General features: G+C 44.6%; 1 protein-coding gene across 2 annotated transcripts in view; it reads right to left on the bottom strand.

Moving 5' to 3' along the window:
- Nucleotides 1-4900: 4900 nt before the first annotated feature.
- LOC123460143 (ATP-dependent RNA helicase DDX19B) overlaps nt 4901-15785 on the bottom strand; it is a 29855-nt gene continuing 18970 nt past the window's right edge. For both annotated transcript variants that reach the window (XM_045147726.1, XM_045147736.1), the window contains 6 exons: nt 12954-13068; nt 8464-8641; nt 7956-8193; nt 6270-6432; nt 5623-5814; nt 4901-5206 (listed from right to left, as the gene is read on the bottom strand). In XM_045147726.1, the coding sequence (XP_045003661.1) occupies nt 5145-5206; nt 5623-5814; nt 6270-6432; nt 7956-8193; nt 8464-8641; nt 12954-13068 (948 nt within the window). In that variant the 3' untranslated portion in view covers nt 4901-5144. The remainder of the gene's footprint in view (nt 5207-5622; nt 5815-6269; nt 6433-7955; nt 8194-8463; nt 8642-12953; nt 13069-15785) is intronic.

The following is a 15785-nucleotide window of genomic DNA, read 5'->3' as shown; positions in this document are numbered from 1 at the left end:
AGCCTCTTAGCTCTAGTTTCTCAGACTGCTCTCATTTGCACTGTGTCACTTTGGAAAATGCTGCCACTGGAGTCAGACAACAAAAATAAGGACTATTGGCCATGTGTGGTGGTGCACGCCTTTAATCCCAGCACTTGGGAGGCAGAGGTAGGAGAATCACTGTGAAACTCCATAGTGAATTCCAGTTCAGCTTAAGCTACAGTGAGAGCTGACCTCGAAAAACCAAAAAAAGAAAAAAGAAAAAGCCCGAAGAAGACTGGGAGGACTTCTGTCATGTCAACCTGCTGACTACAAGATGGGAAGTGGAAACAGGAGAACTTCCTGGATGCTCAGAAAGAGACAGAGAGCAGCATAGCAAAATAGCAGTAAGACCCAGAGAGAGAAACCCTGCCTCAAATGAGCTGGAAAGTAAGAACCAACCTAAAAGTTGGCCTCTGATTTCCACATGCATGCCATGGCTCACACTCACCCACAATGTCTCTCACACATGCCCCTACATACATACGCACACACATAAATTTAAAAAGAACTTATAAATGGGGGCTCAGTCAGTAAGATGCTTGCTCCACTAAACCTAAGTTCAGATACACAGCACCTATGTAAAAGCCAGACATAGCAACACATGCCTGTCCAGCACTGGGGAGGCAGAGGCAGAGGATCCTTAGAGTTTGTTGGTTATCAAGTGTAGCCAAATCAGGGATCTCCAGGTTCAGAGAGAGACCCTGTCTCAAAAACCAAGATGGAAAGTCAGACATGGAGGCACATGCCTTTAATCCCAGCATTCAGGGAGGGATCTGAGGAATTGAACATGGATCCTTAGGCTTCACAGGCAAGAGCCTTAACTGCTAAGCCATTTCTCCAGCCATAAAACATTTAAAAAAATATTTTTATTTATTCATTTACAAGAGAGGGAGGTATGGACGGAGGGGAAGAGGTAGAGCCTCCAGCCACTGTAAACGAACTCCAGATATATGCACCCCTTTGTGCAACTGGCTTACGTGGGTCTTTGGGAATTGAACTGGAGTCCTTAGGTTTCACAGGCAAACGCCTTAACTGCTAAGCCATTTCCCCAACAAAACTTTTTTTTTTTTTTTTTTTTTTTTGTTTTTCGAGGTAGGGTCTCACTCTTGTCCAGGCTAACCTGGAATTAACTCTGTAGTCTCAGGGTGGCCTTGAACTCATGGCGATCCTCCTACCTCTGCCTCCCGAGTGCTGGGATTAAAGGCGTGCGCCACCACGCCCGGCTCAATAAAATATTTTTTAAAAGTCTATTAACTTCTTAAACTGTGGTCCATATTTTTAAATTATTTTATTTACTTGAGAGAGAGGAAGAGGCAGAGAGAGAAAGAATGAGCATGCCAGGGCCTCTAGCCATTACCAATGAACTCCAGATGCATAGGATACCTTTCACCTAACTTTACTTGGGAACCAGGGAATTGAACCTGGGTCCTTTGGCTTTGTAGGCAAGTTCCTTAACTGCTAAGCCATCTCTCTAGCCCAAATAATCCTTGTTTAATTATTTCAGGTTTGGAACATAAAATTTTTTTCTGAAAGACTCCAAAGATAGTAAGTTCAAGACCAGCCCAGGACTACAGAAAGTTCTATCTAAGTCAACTTGGGCTAGAGTAAGACCCTGCTTGAAAAACAAAAAAAGTTCTTAAAATGGTTTAAAGTTGACCAACAACATAGAAAACTTGTGCATAATCAAGTACCTACTCAGGGAAGTAGCAGAACTGGAAATCCACTGGTCTGATGGTTACTCTGACATTAAGGAAACCACCTAAAGGTTGACATTGACCCTTTCATTTCCCACTTACAGACCTGGCTTTAAGACACATTCTCCTACACAAATCCTAGAAAAAGCAGTCATGGGCTGGAGGGATGGCTTAGTGGTTAAGGCACTTGCTTGCAAAGCCAAAGGACCCAGGTTTGATTCCCCAGGATACAAGTAAGCCAGATATATGTGGTGGCACATGCGTCTGGAGTTTGTTTTGGAGCACCCATTCTCTCTATCTGCCCCTTCTCTCTCCCTCTCTTTGTCAAATAAATAAGTAAAAAAGCAGTTGTCCTGCACCTGAAGAATGCCCCTTCTGATGGGACGGGAGTGTCGACTGCTCCTGCACTGATTCATCTCAGCTCTGCTGTCACTCTTAGGTACCCACAGCCTTGGCAAGGTGTGAGGAATCACCCATTTCTACTGTTTGCTCTACATTTTTTTCAAGATAGGGTCTTGCTCTAGCCCAGGTTAACCTAAAATTCACCATGTTGTCTCAGGGTGGCCTCAAACTAGCAGTGAGGAATGCACCACCATGCCCAACACAAAGGAAGATATATATATATATATATATATATATATATATATATATATATTTTTTTTTTTTTGAGGTACGGTCTCATTCTAGCTCAGGCTGACCTAGAATTCACTATGTAGTCTCAGGGTGGCCTCAAACTCATGGCAATCCTACCTCTGCCTCCTGAGTGCTGGGATTAAAGACATGTGCTGCCACACCCAGCTAAGATATATTTTTTTTAGTTTGAAAGTTTGAAGCCTGGCATGATGGTGCATGCCCTTCATCACAGCACTCGGGAGACATAATAGGAGGACTGCCGTGAGTTCAGGGCTCCCTCCCTGGGCTACAGTGAGACTCTACTTCAAAAGACCAAAAATAAAAGAGAAAGATTATATATATAATACAGAGAGAATGGGCATGTCAGGACCTCCCTAGTCACTTCAAAGAACTCCAGACACATGTGCCACCTTGTGCATCTGGCTTTACATAGGTCCTGGGGAATCAAACCTGGGTCCTTTCAGCTTTGTAGGCAAGTGCTTAAAGGCTAAGCCACCTCTCCAGCCCAAGGTTTGTTTGTTTTTTTAAACATATCTTCCTCTTTTATTTTTATTTATTTGACAGAGAGAAAGGGGGAGAGAGAGAGAGAGAATGGGCATGTCAGGGCCTCCGGCCACTACAAATGAACTTCAGATGCATGTGCCACCTTGTGCATATGGCTTATGTGGGTCCTGGGGGATCAAACCTGAGTCCTTTGGCTTTGCAAGCAAGCGCCTTAATCACTATGCCATCCCTCCAGCCCCCAAGTTTTTTTTTTTTTGTTTTGTTGTTTTGGTTTTTTGAAGTAGGGTCTTGCTGTAGTCCAGGCTGACCTGGAATTCACTATGTAGTCTCAGGGTGGCCCTGAACTCACAGCAATTCTTCTACCTCTGCCTCCTGAGTGCTGGTGTGCCACCATGCTCGGCTAAGCAATTTTTTTTTTTTAATGTGAGAGAAAGACGGAGAGAAATGGCACGCCAGGGCCCCCAGCTACTACAATCAAACCCCAGACATGTATGCCTCTTTGTGTGCAGCTACAACATTGTGCACTTATGTCACTGTGCATCTGGCTCACGTGGGACCTGGAGAGTTGAACATGGGTCCTTAGGCTTCACAAGCAAGTGCCTTAACCACTAAGCTATTTCTCCAGTGTCCCCCTTTCTTTTTCAAGGTAGGGGCTTACTTTAGCCTAAGCTGACCTGAATTCATTATGTAGTCACAGGGTGGCCTTGTACTCACAGCAATCCTATTCCTGCCTCTTGAATGTTGGAATTAAAGACATGTGCCACCATGCTTGGCACAAAGCAAGATCTTTAACTATTACTGACCATACGTGGATTAAGGCTGCCAATTAGCAACTTGAAGCTATAATATCCACTGAGGATTCAAACCTCAAACAACCTTTTGGGACTACTAAGGATCAAGGTGATGTTATGGACATATATATGTGTGTGTGTGTGTATGTATGTATGTATGTATGTATGTGTGTATATATATGATGAGGCCAGGCATGGTGGCACACATCTTTAATCCCAGTACTGGGGAGGCAGAGGTAGGAGAACTGCCATGAGTTTAAGGGCTCAAGGCCACCCTGAGACTACGTAGTGAATTTCAGGTTAGCCTGGAATAGAGTGAGACCCTACCTCAAAGAAAAAAAAAACAAACAAGAAAAAATAGATGGTTCAAGCGCCTGTGAAACAGCCAGGGCTACCACCAATTCTCCACGATGACTTCTCCACAGGACTTACTGAAGTACAAGCAAAAGGCCCATCAATAATCAGATGTGCATATATACAGACTACTGTCTGATGAAAAGAAAAGGTTACTGCACATGGTGGCACAAATCTTGTCTCTAGTCCCAGCACTAGGGAGGCATAGGTAGGAGGATCTCTGTGAGTTCAAGGATAGCCTGAGACTACAGAGTAAATTCTTGGTTATGACTGGGCTAGAGAGAGACCCAACTTCAAAAAACAAACAAAAACAGTCCTGGGATTGGAAGAATGGCTTAGCAATGAAGGCATTTGCCTGCAAAGCTAAAGGACCCCGGTTTGCTTTTCCAGGACCCATGTAAGCCAGATGCATAAGGAGTGCATGTGTCTGGAGTTCATTTGCAACGGCTGGAGGCCCTGGTGCACCCATTCTCTCTCTCTCTGAAAAAAAAAAAAAGTCACACGGCCCCAGGGGTTGGCATTTTGGTCTATCATAACACATCTCTTCCTAATATGAGTGTTAGCATAGAGGGTCTGGTAATGTTCAGATGAGACATTCCACAAGTTCTAAGCAATAGCTCATAGGCAACTCTGATGCCTCATACCATCTTCCAGATACAATAGCTGGTTTACGTACTGATTTTACTTAGGACCTATCCCTCTATACTTCCTCTTCTCTTCTGTACTGTTACACAAGGCTGAAGGCTGCCCTGTACACTCCAAGCCTGAAAACAGGCAAGGTTTGGCATAAGGATTCCAGGGGAAGTATCTACATTGTCTAGAACCACAGCAGAGATGAGCATAATGATGGGAGAAAAATTGACCAGGAAAAAAGAAACAAAAAACAAAAAAAAAGATGGAACCTCCAAAGGTAAATTTCTGTGTATTCATGCCTAATCTTCCAAAGTTATAAACAAATATTCTACCATCCTCCATCATTTGTACAAATTTTTGTCAAGTCCAAACGTAATTCTGAATGAGGTAGGTAGTTTTTCTACGCGGGCCTTCTTCTCTGAGGTGACGTCAAGACCTAAGCCATGAGAGCACTGGTCTCCTACGGGGACAGCACGGAGTGGCGCTGGAGCACAACAGACGCTTGGCGGCCTTCTCAGTTGGCTATTTTCTCAATCTCGTCCAAATCATCCGTGTCCAATCTTTCTATCTTCTTATCTAGGGGAAAGAAGATTTGAAGAGACCATCATGGACTTGTGATGGAAATAGCCAAAGTCACCTAGAAGAGCACGGGGAGAAGGAAGACACGGGAAGGTACCAATGCTTTGGACCACAGTGACATCATCTGACCACAGAGGCAGGCTTCCAGAGTCTGAGTGGGGGGCAACAAGGCCCTGGTCACTGATACCAACAGCCAGAGCTCAGGCCCTTCAGCCTGGCACCAGCTGAGCTTCCGTTCCAGGCCCCAAGCCTGGAACGCTCCCAGTGTGCTCCCTGGGACCATCCCTAGGGTGGGAGGGTGGGGGGGCAGCATGAGCATGTGCATGGACAGAGCCTCTCATGGGCCACACGAAACCCCCCTCTCCCACGCCCCCTCTGAAAAGACTCATGCGTAGTACACTCCAAGGACTCACTAAAATGCTCCTGGATCCTATTGAGGATGTTCATGCTGTGCTTGCTGTCCACCATGTTCACCGCCAGACCCCGCTTGCCAAAGCGCCCTGTGCGCCCGATCCGGTGCAGGTAGGTCTCGTTGTCTGGGTTCCCGTCCTTGTCCACGGGCAGATCAAAGTTGATGACGACTGATACTTGTTCAACGTCGATACCTGCATGTAGGAGTTGGAGGGACGGACACACAGAGAGGAGTCAGAGGAGGAGACGTAATCACCCACTCAGCCAAACACCCAATTCCAGTCAAGGCAGAGCCTGGGGCAGGCCACCTCTAGGATGTGGGCAGTAGAGGACACCTGCAGGCCTGTAGTAGAAGCAAAAGAACAAAACTGTGGCAGGTGCTAAAATCTAAGACATCAGAAAGCAGGCGTCATTGGAGACACAGCTCAACAGCCAGAGGTGCCCCAGGAAGAGCAGGCTCTGATCCCAAGCAGCCAGCGCCTGGAGTGTCCTTCCACAATGGCAGCCTGCTGGCTTCTGGGAGGTTCTTGTCACCCTATCCTACAAAGGAGAGACCCAACCACACCATCCGCCTCCCTGGATGTGAGGACGTATCTTGCTCACGGTGCCTGGGACCCCGAGCTTGGCCAACCTGGCCAATCTTGCTTACCACGGGCACACACGTTGGTGGTCACCAGAACCTTCTCTTTGCCTTCTCGGAAGCGCTCAATCACTGCAGCCCTCTGTTCCACCATCATTTCGCCACTCAGCAGAGCCACCTGGTGGCCCTCTTTTGAGAGCTCTGCTGCCAGCCAGCTAGCTGTCTTGCGGGTCTGGAGTGAAAAGAATTGTTTTTAATGAAGAGACCTGTAAAACAAAAGCAAAAACAAAGACAAAGATATCCACAAAAATGGGGCTAGTTGCCATTATAATACACTAAGTTCTAAAGAGGTCAGTGAACAGTATGCTTTAAATCTGTCACATGGAATTTTGGCCATGTGGATTTTGTTTAGATAAATTAACTGCTCTTTTTTTTTTTTTTTTTTTTGGTTTTTCGAGGTAGGGTCTCACTCTGGCTCAGGCTGACCTGGAATTCACTATGTAGTCTCAGGGTGGCCTCGAACTCTCGGTGATCCTCCTACCTCTGCCTCCCAATGCTCTTATTTTTTCATCATCAAGGAATACAGTGGACTGAGCCAAATGCGTTCATTTACAAAAGTTAAAAAGTTATGTTTTGGGCTGGAGATATGGCTTAGCAGTTAAGGCAAAAAGAGAGAGAAAGCAAATGAGACAGAGAGAGGGAGAGAGAGAACAGGCACACCAGGACCTCCTGCCATTGTAAACGAACTCCAGATGCATGTGCCCCTAGTGCATCTGACTTATGTGGGTCCTGGGGAACCGAATGGAGGTCCTTTGGTTTTATAGGCAAACTCCTCAACCTCTAAGCCATCTCTCCAGGACCCCAGCCCCGAAATTTTAACTTTATTATTTGTTTTTGTTTGTGTGTACTCCAGAGTCTCTTGCCACTGCAAATGAATGCTTGTCTAGATTTATGTGGGTAACTGAGGAACTGAACCCAGGCTAAAAGGCTTTGTAAACAAGCACATGTAACTGCTGAAGCATCTCCCCAGTCCCATGGAGCAACCTCTAAGAAGTATGATGAAAGATGTCTATCTAAAGCAGAAACCTGAGAAGAGTATGACTCAGTGCAGGTGAAAGTGAATGTCATTTTCTTTCTTTTTAGTTTCACACAGTGGAATCTTGTCCTCAGACTGGAGATGGTTGTGGCAGAGGGCTCATGAAAGAGCAGAGCCCCTTTAGAGGTAAAAATGACAATGGGTAGCCTTCGGGAAGCAGAGGTAGACAGATTGCAGTGAGTTCAAGGCCACCCTGAGTACATAGTGAATTCCAGAGTGAGACCCTACCTAAAGAACAAAAAAAAACAACAAAACAAAAAAAGAGAAAATGACAACTGGATCATAGGTGTTTTGACCTCTTTCTACTGTGATTTTTAAAAAGTATATATATGTGTATGTATATATATATATATAATTTATTTATTTATTAGAGAGAATGAGAATGAATGGGTGCACTAGGGTCTCCAGCCACTGCAAACAAACTCCAGATGCATGCACCCCTTGTTCATCTGGCTTATGTGGGTCATGGAGAATCAAACTAGGATCCTTTGGCTTTGCAGGCAAATGCCTTAACCACTAAGCCATCTCTCTAGCCCTCCACTGTGATTTTGTTTTTCTTGTGGGTATTTCAAGCCAGCTTTCCTCTGAGACATCCTAAAGCTATTGCCCATAGTAGGCAGGAGTGGGGCAGCCCCTGCAGGCCTTCAGCCGCTACTCACGTGGCAGAAGATCATGGCTTGAGCAATGGTGATGGCTCCATACAGGTTGCTCAGGGCCTGGAACTTCTCCTCTCTGTTATTGCACAGGACATAATACTGCTTGATGGTGTCCAACGTCTCCTCCTCACGCTTCAGTTTGATAATGTTGGGGTCTGGAACCACTTTCTGGGCAAACTTCCACACTGAGTCTTCAAAGGTGGCAGAGAAAAGCAGCATCTGGCAGTTCCTGGGCAGCATCCTGCAAGTGGAGGCGAGGTGCAGCTTTTCACCAGAAGGAACAGAAGCTCGGCCTCCACTGCCTGAATGGGCTCTGGCCGCTCAGGCTGTCTGGGGTGCAGAACAGCCCCGGGAGGGAGAGGAGCACACCAGGGTGGCACTGGGCGAGGTGAGGTCCCAGGTCCCCCTTCTCAACCCGGGCCGACGCCAAATGCTGCTGCACAGGGCAGAGCAAAGAACCTGACAGGAGCAAGAGGAGGCTCTGCCATCTCCTTCTGGCTCCATTCCCTACCTCTGGATGCGGATGCTCTGGTCTTGGTGGCCCTGAGTAGCTATCATCACGTCAGCCTCATCCAGAACAAATACTTTGATCTTCTTGGGATCAATGAACTTGAGCTTGGAGCACCAGTCTAGGACGGTCCCAGGGGTGCCAATGACAATCTGCTCACTGATCTTCTGACCTCTTTCCACTGTGAAGGAAGACAAAGAGTTTTCAAAAGCAAAGCCAGCTGTGGATTTCAAAGCCCTGCCTATCCTCCTTTGCTTCCAAAATACAGAAAACATCTCATCTCAAAAAAAAGGGGTGGGTGGCGGGCTGGAAAGATGGTTTAGCTGTTATGGTACTTCCCTGAAAAGCCAAAGGACCCGGTTTGATTCCCCAGGATCCATATATGCACAAGGTGGCACATGCATGTGGAGTTCATTGGCAGCAGCTGGAAGCCCTACAGCACCCATTCTCTTTCTATCTGCCTCTCTCTATCATAAATAAATTTTTTTTTTTTCAAGGCAGGGTCTTATTCTAGCTCAGACTGACCTGGAATTCCCTATGGAGTCTCAGGCTGGCCACAAATTCACAGTGATCCTTCTACCTCTGCCTCCGAAGTGCTAGGATTAAAGACGTGTGCCACAATGCCTGGTTTATTATGACAGCTTTTTAAATCCCAGCACTCAGAAGAGAGAGGTAAAAGGATCGCTGTTGAGTTCAAGGCTATCCTGAGACTCCATAGTGAATTCCAGGACAGCCTGGGCTACAGTGAGACCCTTGAAGCGCCTCCCCAAAAAACAGCAGTCATAAAGAGAAAGTGGTGGGTCTGAAGAAGATGGCTTAGCAGTTAAAAGCAACTGCTTGCAAAGCTTGATAGCCTGGGTTCAATTCTCCAGTACCCATGTAAAGCCAGATGCTTTGACAAAGTGACACAAATGTCTGAAGTTCATTTGTAGTAGGAGGAGGCCATGGTGTGCCCATTCTCTCTGCTTCTCTCTCTCAAAAAAAAAAAAAAAATATATATATATATATATATATATATATATATATGTACTTTTTTTTTTTTTCAAAAAGAGGGTTACAGAGATGTTCTAGTAGTTAAAAGCACTTGCCTGTTAAACCAAATGACCCATGTTCAATTCCCCAGGGTCTATTTAAGCCAGATGCTCAAGGTAGCATATGCATCTGGAGCTCCTTTTCAGAGGTTAAAGCCCTGGCATGCCCATTTTCTCTAGCTGCCTCTTTCTCTCACTTTCTCAAATAAATAATAAAATCTTTAAAAAAAAAGAGAGAGCCTGGTGTGGTGGCATGCACTTTTAATCCCAGCACTCAGTAGGTGGAGGTAGGAGGATCAGTGTGAGTTCAAGACTAACCTGAGACTGCACAGTGACTTCCAGCTCAGCCTGCAGTCTGGGCTAAAGCAAGACCCTACCTTGAAAAAAAAAATGTACCGAAGCTAAGCATGGTAGTGTGCATTTATAATTCCAGCTGAGTAATGTCAAGATCAACCTGGAGTACAAGAAAACAAAAGAAGGGCTGGAGAGATTGCTTAGTGGTTAAGGTGCTTGCCTAAGAACTCTAAGGACCCAGGTTTGATTCTCTAGGACCCACTTAAGCCATGTGCACAAGGTGGCACATGGGTCTGGAGTTTATTTGTAATGCCTGGAGACCCTGGTGCACCCATTTTCTCTATCTGCCTCTCCTGCTTTCTCTTTCTTTCCCTCTCATATATCTAAATAAAATATTTTTAAAAAAGAAAATCTTGGGCTGGAGAGATGGCTAGAGAGATGGTTAAGCACTTGCCTGTGAAGCCTAAGGACCTCGGATCGAGGCTTGATTTCCTCAGGACCCACGTAAGCCAGATGCACAAGGGGGTGCACGTGTCTGGAGTTCGCTTGTTGCAGCTGGAGTCCCTGGCATGGCCATTCTCTCATTATCTATCTGCCTCTTTCTCTGTCTGTCTGTCACTCTCAAATACATAAATAAAAATAAAAAATTAATTAAAAAAAAAAGAAAATCTTGTGCCTGTCATGGTGGCACATGCCTTTAATCCTAGCACTCGGGAGGCAGAGATAGGAGGATTGCCATGAGTTTGAGGCCACTCTGAGACTACAGAGTGAATTCCGGGTCTGTCTAGGTTACAGTGAAACCCTAACTCAAAAAAATAAATAAATAAAAACAACAACAACAACAAAAAAGAAAACCTTTAGAGAAAACTGAGGAAAAATGAAATGGACTGATTGTTAGTTAACCTAAGGAACCTAAATTTCACTGGTTGTGACAAGGGTATTTTGAGTAAGTAAATAATGTCCACATGCATATTAAATAATTATGGAATAACGAGTTATAATGTTGCAATTTACTTTTAAATGTTTGAGCAGAATGTATAAACACATGTAGATAAAAGAATATGGGGGCTGGAGGGATTGCTTAGTGGTTAAGGTGTTTGCCTGCAAAGCCAAAGGACCTAGCTTCAATTCCACAGGACCCACGTTAGCCTGATGCAAATGACACATGAATCTGGAGTTTGTTTGCAATGGCTGGAGGCCCTAGCATGCCCATATACCCATTCTCTCTCTCTTCTTTCTCTGTCAAATAAATAAATATTAAAAATAATAATAATAAAAGAAAAATGGTAGAATATTGAGGATTTTAAAAAAACTATTTGTTTGTAAGGAGAAAGAGAGAGAATGGGCACAACAGGGCCTCTTCCCATTGCAAACAAACTCTAGGTACAAGAACCACTTTGTGCATCTGTGTACTGGGGAACTGAACCTAGGCCATCAAGGGTTTGCATACAAGTGCCTTGAACTGCCTAGCCATCTCCAGCTCATGTTGAGGGCTTTTTGTTGTTGTTGTTTGTTTTGTTTTTCAACATAGGGTCTTACTCTAGCCCAGGCTGACCTGGAATTCACTATGTAGTCTTAGGCTATCCTCAAATTCACAGTGATCCTCTTACCTCTGCCTCCTGAGTACTGGTATTAAAGGCATGTGCCACAGTACCTAGCTTCCATGTTGAGCTTTTGAATCTAATTGGAAGAGTATACACATATTCATTATATTACTACGGGGTATGCTTTGAAAAATTCTCAAATTAAAAATAATTCAAGCAAGGGCTGGAGAGATGGCTTAGCGGTTAAGCGCTTGCCTGTAAAGCCTAAGGACCCAGGTTCGAGGCTCGGTTCCCCAGGTCCCACGTTAGCCAGATGCACAAGGGGGCGCACGCGTCTGGAGTTCGTTTGCAGTGGCTGGAAGCCCTGGCGCACCCATTCTCTCTCTCTCCCTCTATCTGTCTTTCTCCCTATGTCTGTCGCTCTCAAATAAATAAATAAAAAATGAACAAAAAAAAAAATTCAAGCGAGTTGGAGAGATGGCTTAGCGGTCAAGGCATTAGCCTGCAAAGCCAAAAGATTCATGTTTGATTTGCCGGGACCAATATAAACCAGATACATAAGGTAGTACATGCTTCAGAAGTTCATTTGCAGTGACTGAAGGCCCTGGCAAGCCCATTCTCTCCCTCTCTCTTTCTTTCTTTCTCTCCCTCCCTCCCTCCCCTCCCCTCTCTCTCTGACACACACACGCACACACTCTCTCTCTCTCTCTCTATATATATATATATACACACACACACACACACACACACACACACACACACACATATACATATATATACACACAAAATATGTCTCTCTCTTTCTAATAAATAAACATAAAAAAAAATATTCAGGGCTGGATAGATGGCTCGGTGGTTAAGCACTTGCCTGTCAAGCCTAAGGACGCTGGTTCGAGGCTCGATTCCCCAGGACCCATGTTATCCAGATGCACAAGGGGTGCAAGCATTTGGAGTTCCTTTGCAGTGGCTAGAGGCCCTGGCGTGCCCATTCTCTATCTATCTATCTGCCTCTTTCTCTGTCTGTCGCTCTCAAATAAATAAATAAAAAACACAACAAAAAATTTAAAAAAAAAATTCAAGGGCTGGGCGTCATGGCACACACCTTTAATGCCAGCACCCAGGAGGCAGAGGTGGGAAGATTTCCATGAGTTCAAGGCCACCCTGAGACAACATAGTGAATTCCAGGTCAGCATGGGCTAAAGTGAAACCCTACCTCAAAAAACAAAACAAAACAAAACAAAACAAAACAAAACAAAAATAAACAAACAAAAAAACCTTCAAGGGCTGGAGAGAGAGCTCAGTGGTTAAAGACACTTGCTTGCATGCAAAGCTTGATGGCCTAGGTTCAATTCCCCCGTGCCCATATAAAGCCAAATGCACATAGTAGCAACACATGTGTCTGGAGTTTGTTTGTAATGGCAGGAGGCCCTGGTGTGCCCATATTTTCTCTCTCCCTCTTCCTTTCACTGTCTCTCTCAAATAAATAAAATCATAAAAAAATAATGATTCAAAGCTGGGTGTGGTGGTGCATGCCTTTAGTATCAGCCCTTGTGACTAAACAACAACAAAAAAAGTGATTCAAAGTTAATGACTTAGGATATCACACTCATCTAGGTATACTCACATTTATTGCCTCGAACAGCATATGCTAGCTTCAGTTCAGGGTAAAATTTCCCCATCTGCTCAATCACCTTTCCTGTTTGAAGAGCGAGCTCATATGTTGGAGAGAGGCACAGACACTGGCAGGGAAAGAGTGCAGAATGAGAGTTCAGGACAAAATCTCTTTTGCCAAGGGGCATTCCCATTAGAACTTATTCTTCCAGTGAGGCTGAAGGAAAGAATATAAATTAAAATGTATACCATTTGATTATTTAAATGGAAGTCATCAATTAGAATTCTTAGGGGTTAGCACTCCAGTTAGGTAAAGACATTAGAAAACGATTATTGATCACTGGAGCACAAAACTCACACACCAGTAACTGTATCAGTTACTCTCTCATTACTGTGAGAAACACTGGACAAAAGCAACTTAAGGAAGGGTTAGGCTGGAGAGATGGTTTAGCCATTAAGGTGCTTGCCTGGGAAGCCTAAGGACTCAGGTAAGTACCCACATAAGCCATATGTATCAAGTGCCACATGCTTCTGGAGTTCCTGGGGGAGGGGGGGGGAAGAGTTATATTTATTTATTTATTTTTTATTTTTTATTTTTTTTGAGGTAGGATTTTGCTCTAGCTCAGGCTGACCTGGAATTCACTATGTAGTCTCAGGGTGGCCTAAAACTCACAGCAGTCCTCCTGCCCCTGCCTTCCAAGTGCTGGGATGAAAGGCGTGTGCTACCACGCCCAGCTTGGCTCATGTTTTGAGGGGATATGGTTGATCATAAGTCACAGCTATAGGAGTATCAAGTGGCTGATCATGCTGCATTTGAATCAGGAAGCAGAGATATAAATGCCAGTGTCTCCCTTTTTACTCATTCTGGGACTACAGCCCAAGGGGATGATGACACCCACACATATAGTGAGTTTCCCTTCCTCAGTTAAGCCCACTGGAAATGCCTTTACAAGACAGACTCAAAGCATATCTCCTAGGTAATTCTAAATCCTAGCAAGTTGATGGTCAACATTAATAGTCACAGCAAGAATATGAACTTCTAATTGTACATGAGTTTCCTTTTCACTCACTCAAAAAGTTTTCAAAGGCTGGATAGATTACTTGGTGGTTAAGGCACTTGCCTGCAAAGCCTAAGGACCCAGGTTCGACTCCTCAAAACCCACAGAACCTAAACACATAAGGCGGCACCCACACACAAAGTGACAAATAAAACATCTAGAGTTCAATTTCAATGGTTAGAGGACCTGGTGCACCAATTCTTTCTCTCATAAAAGAAAAAGAAAAGTGTTCTCAAGACTTTCTATTCCTATTTATCATTTATGTGAGAGGGAAGAAGAGGAAGACAGAAAGGGACAGAATGGGTGTTCAGGCCCACTAGCCACTGCAAATGAGCTCCAGATGCATGTGCCACCTTGTGCATCTGGCTTACATGGATACTGGGGAACAGAACTGAGTCCTTAGGCTTCACAGGCAAGTACTTTAACCATTAATCCATCTCTCCAGGATTTTATTTTTTTGTTTTTTCAAAGTAGGGTTTCACTGTAGCCCATCCTGACCTGTAATTCACTACGGAGTCTCAGGGTGGCCTTGAACTCATGGCAATCCTCCTACCTCTGCCTCCTGAGTGCTGGGATTAAAGGCATGCACCATCATGCCCAGCTCTCTTCTTAATTTTTTTTAAATACATTTGTGACATGGATTTTTTTTTTTTTAATTTTCATTTAATTATTTATCCTGAAAGAGGAGAGAGAGAGTAAGAAAGAAAGACAGGGAAAATGGGCACACCATGGCTTCTAGCCACTGCAAATGAACTCCAGATACATATGCCCCTTGTGTATCTGGCTTATGTGGGTATTGGGGAATTGAACCTAGGTCCTTAGGCATTGCAGGCAAATACTTTTAACTGCTAAGCCAGCTCTCCAGCCCTAAATTTTTTTTTAAGTTTTTTTTTTTTTTTTTTTTGGTATTTTTGAGGTAGGGTCTCAGTCTAGCCCAGGCTGACCTGGAATCCACTATGTAATCTCAGGGTGGCCTTGAACTCACTGTGATCCTTCTACCTCTGCCTCCCAAGTGCTAGGATTAAAGGCGTGCACCACCACACCCGGCTTTAAAAAGTTTTATTTATTTATTTATTAGAGAGAGAGAGAGAATGATCACTCAGGACCTCTAGCCACTGCAAACTCCAGACACATGCGCCACTTTGTGCATCTGGCTTATGTGGGTTCTGGGGAGTCAAAACTGGGTCATTAGGCTTTACAGGCAAGTGCCTCAACCGCTTAGTCATCTCTCCAGACCACCAGCCCTACCCTCTTTTTTTGATTTTTTTTTTTTTTTTTTGAGGTAGGGTCTTACTCTGGCCCAGGCTGACCTGGGATTCACTATGTAGTCTCAGGCTGGCCTTGAACTCATGGTGGCCCTCCTATCTCTGCCTCCCGAGTGCTGGGATTAAAGGCATGCGCCACCACGCTCTTTTTTTTTTTGATTTTTTGAGGTAGGTTCTCACTGTAGCTCAGGCTGACCTGGAATTCTCTATTTAGTCTCAGGGTGGCCTTGACCTCATGGCAATCCTCCTATCCCTGCCTCCCCAGTGCTGGGGTTAAAGGCATGCACCACCACATCCAGCCCAGCCCCTTTTTTGATGTCTCTCTTTTGCTCTAGCCTTGGCTAACCTGAAATTTGCTATGTAGTCTCAGGGTGGCCTTGAACTCACAGTCTATGCCTGCTTTTAAATTTCCTTTCCTTTTGTTTTATTTTTTATTTTTCAGAGGCAGAGTCTCACTCTAGCACAGGCTGGCCTCAAACACAAAGTGTTCCTCCTACTTTAGCCTTCCAAGTGCTAGGATTA

The sequence above is a fragment of the Jaculus jaculus genome, chromosome 1 (assembly GCF_020740685.1).
Source record: "Jaculus jaculus isolate mJacJac1 chromosome 1, mJacJac1.mat.Y.cur, whole genome shotgun sequence".
In the NCBI taxonomy this organism is placed as follows: Eukaryota; Metazoa; Chordata; class Mammalia; order Rodentia; family Dipodidae; genus Jaculus; species Jaculus jaculus.
This window is presented reverse-complemented; position numbering and strand designations above follow the sequence as displayed.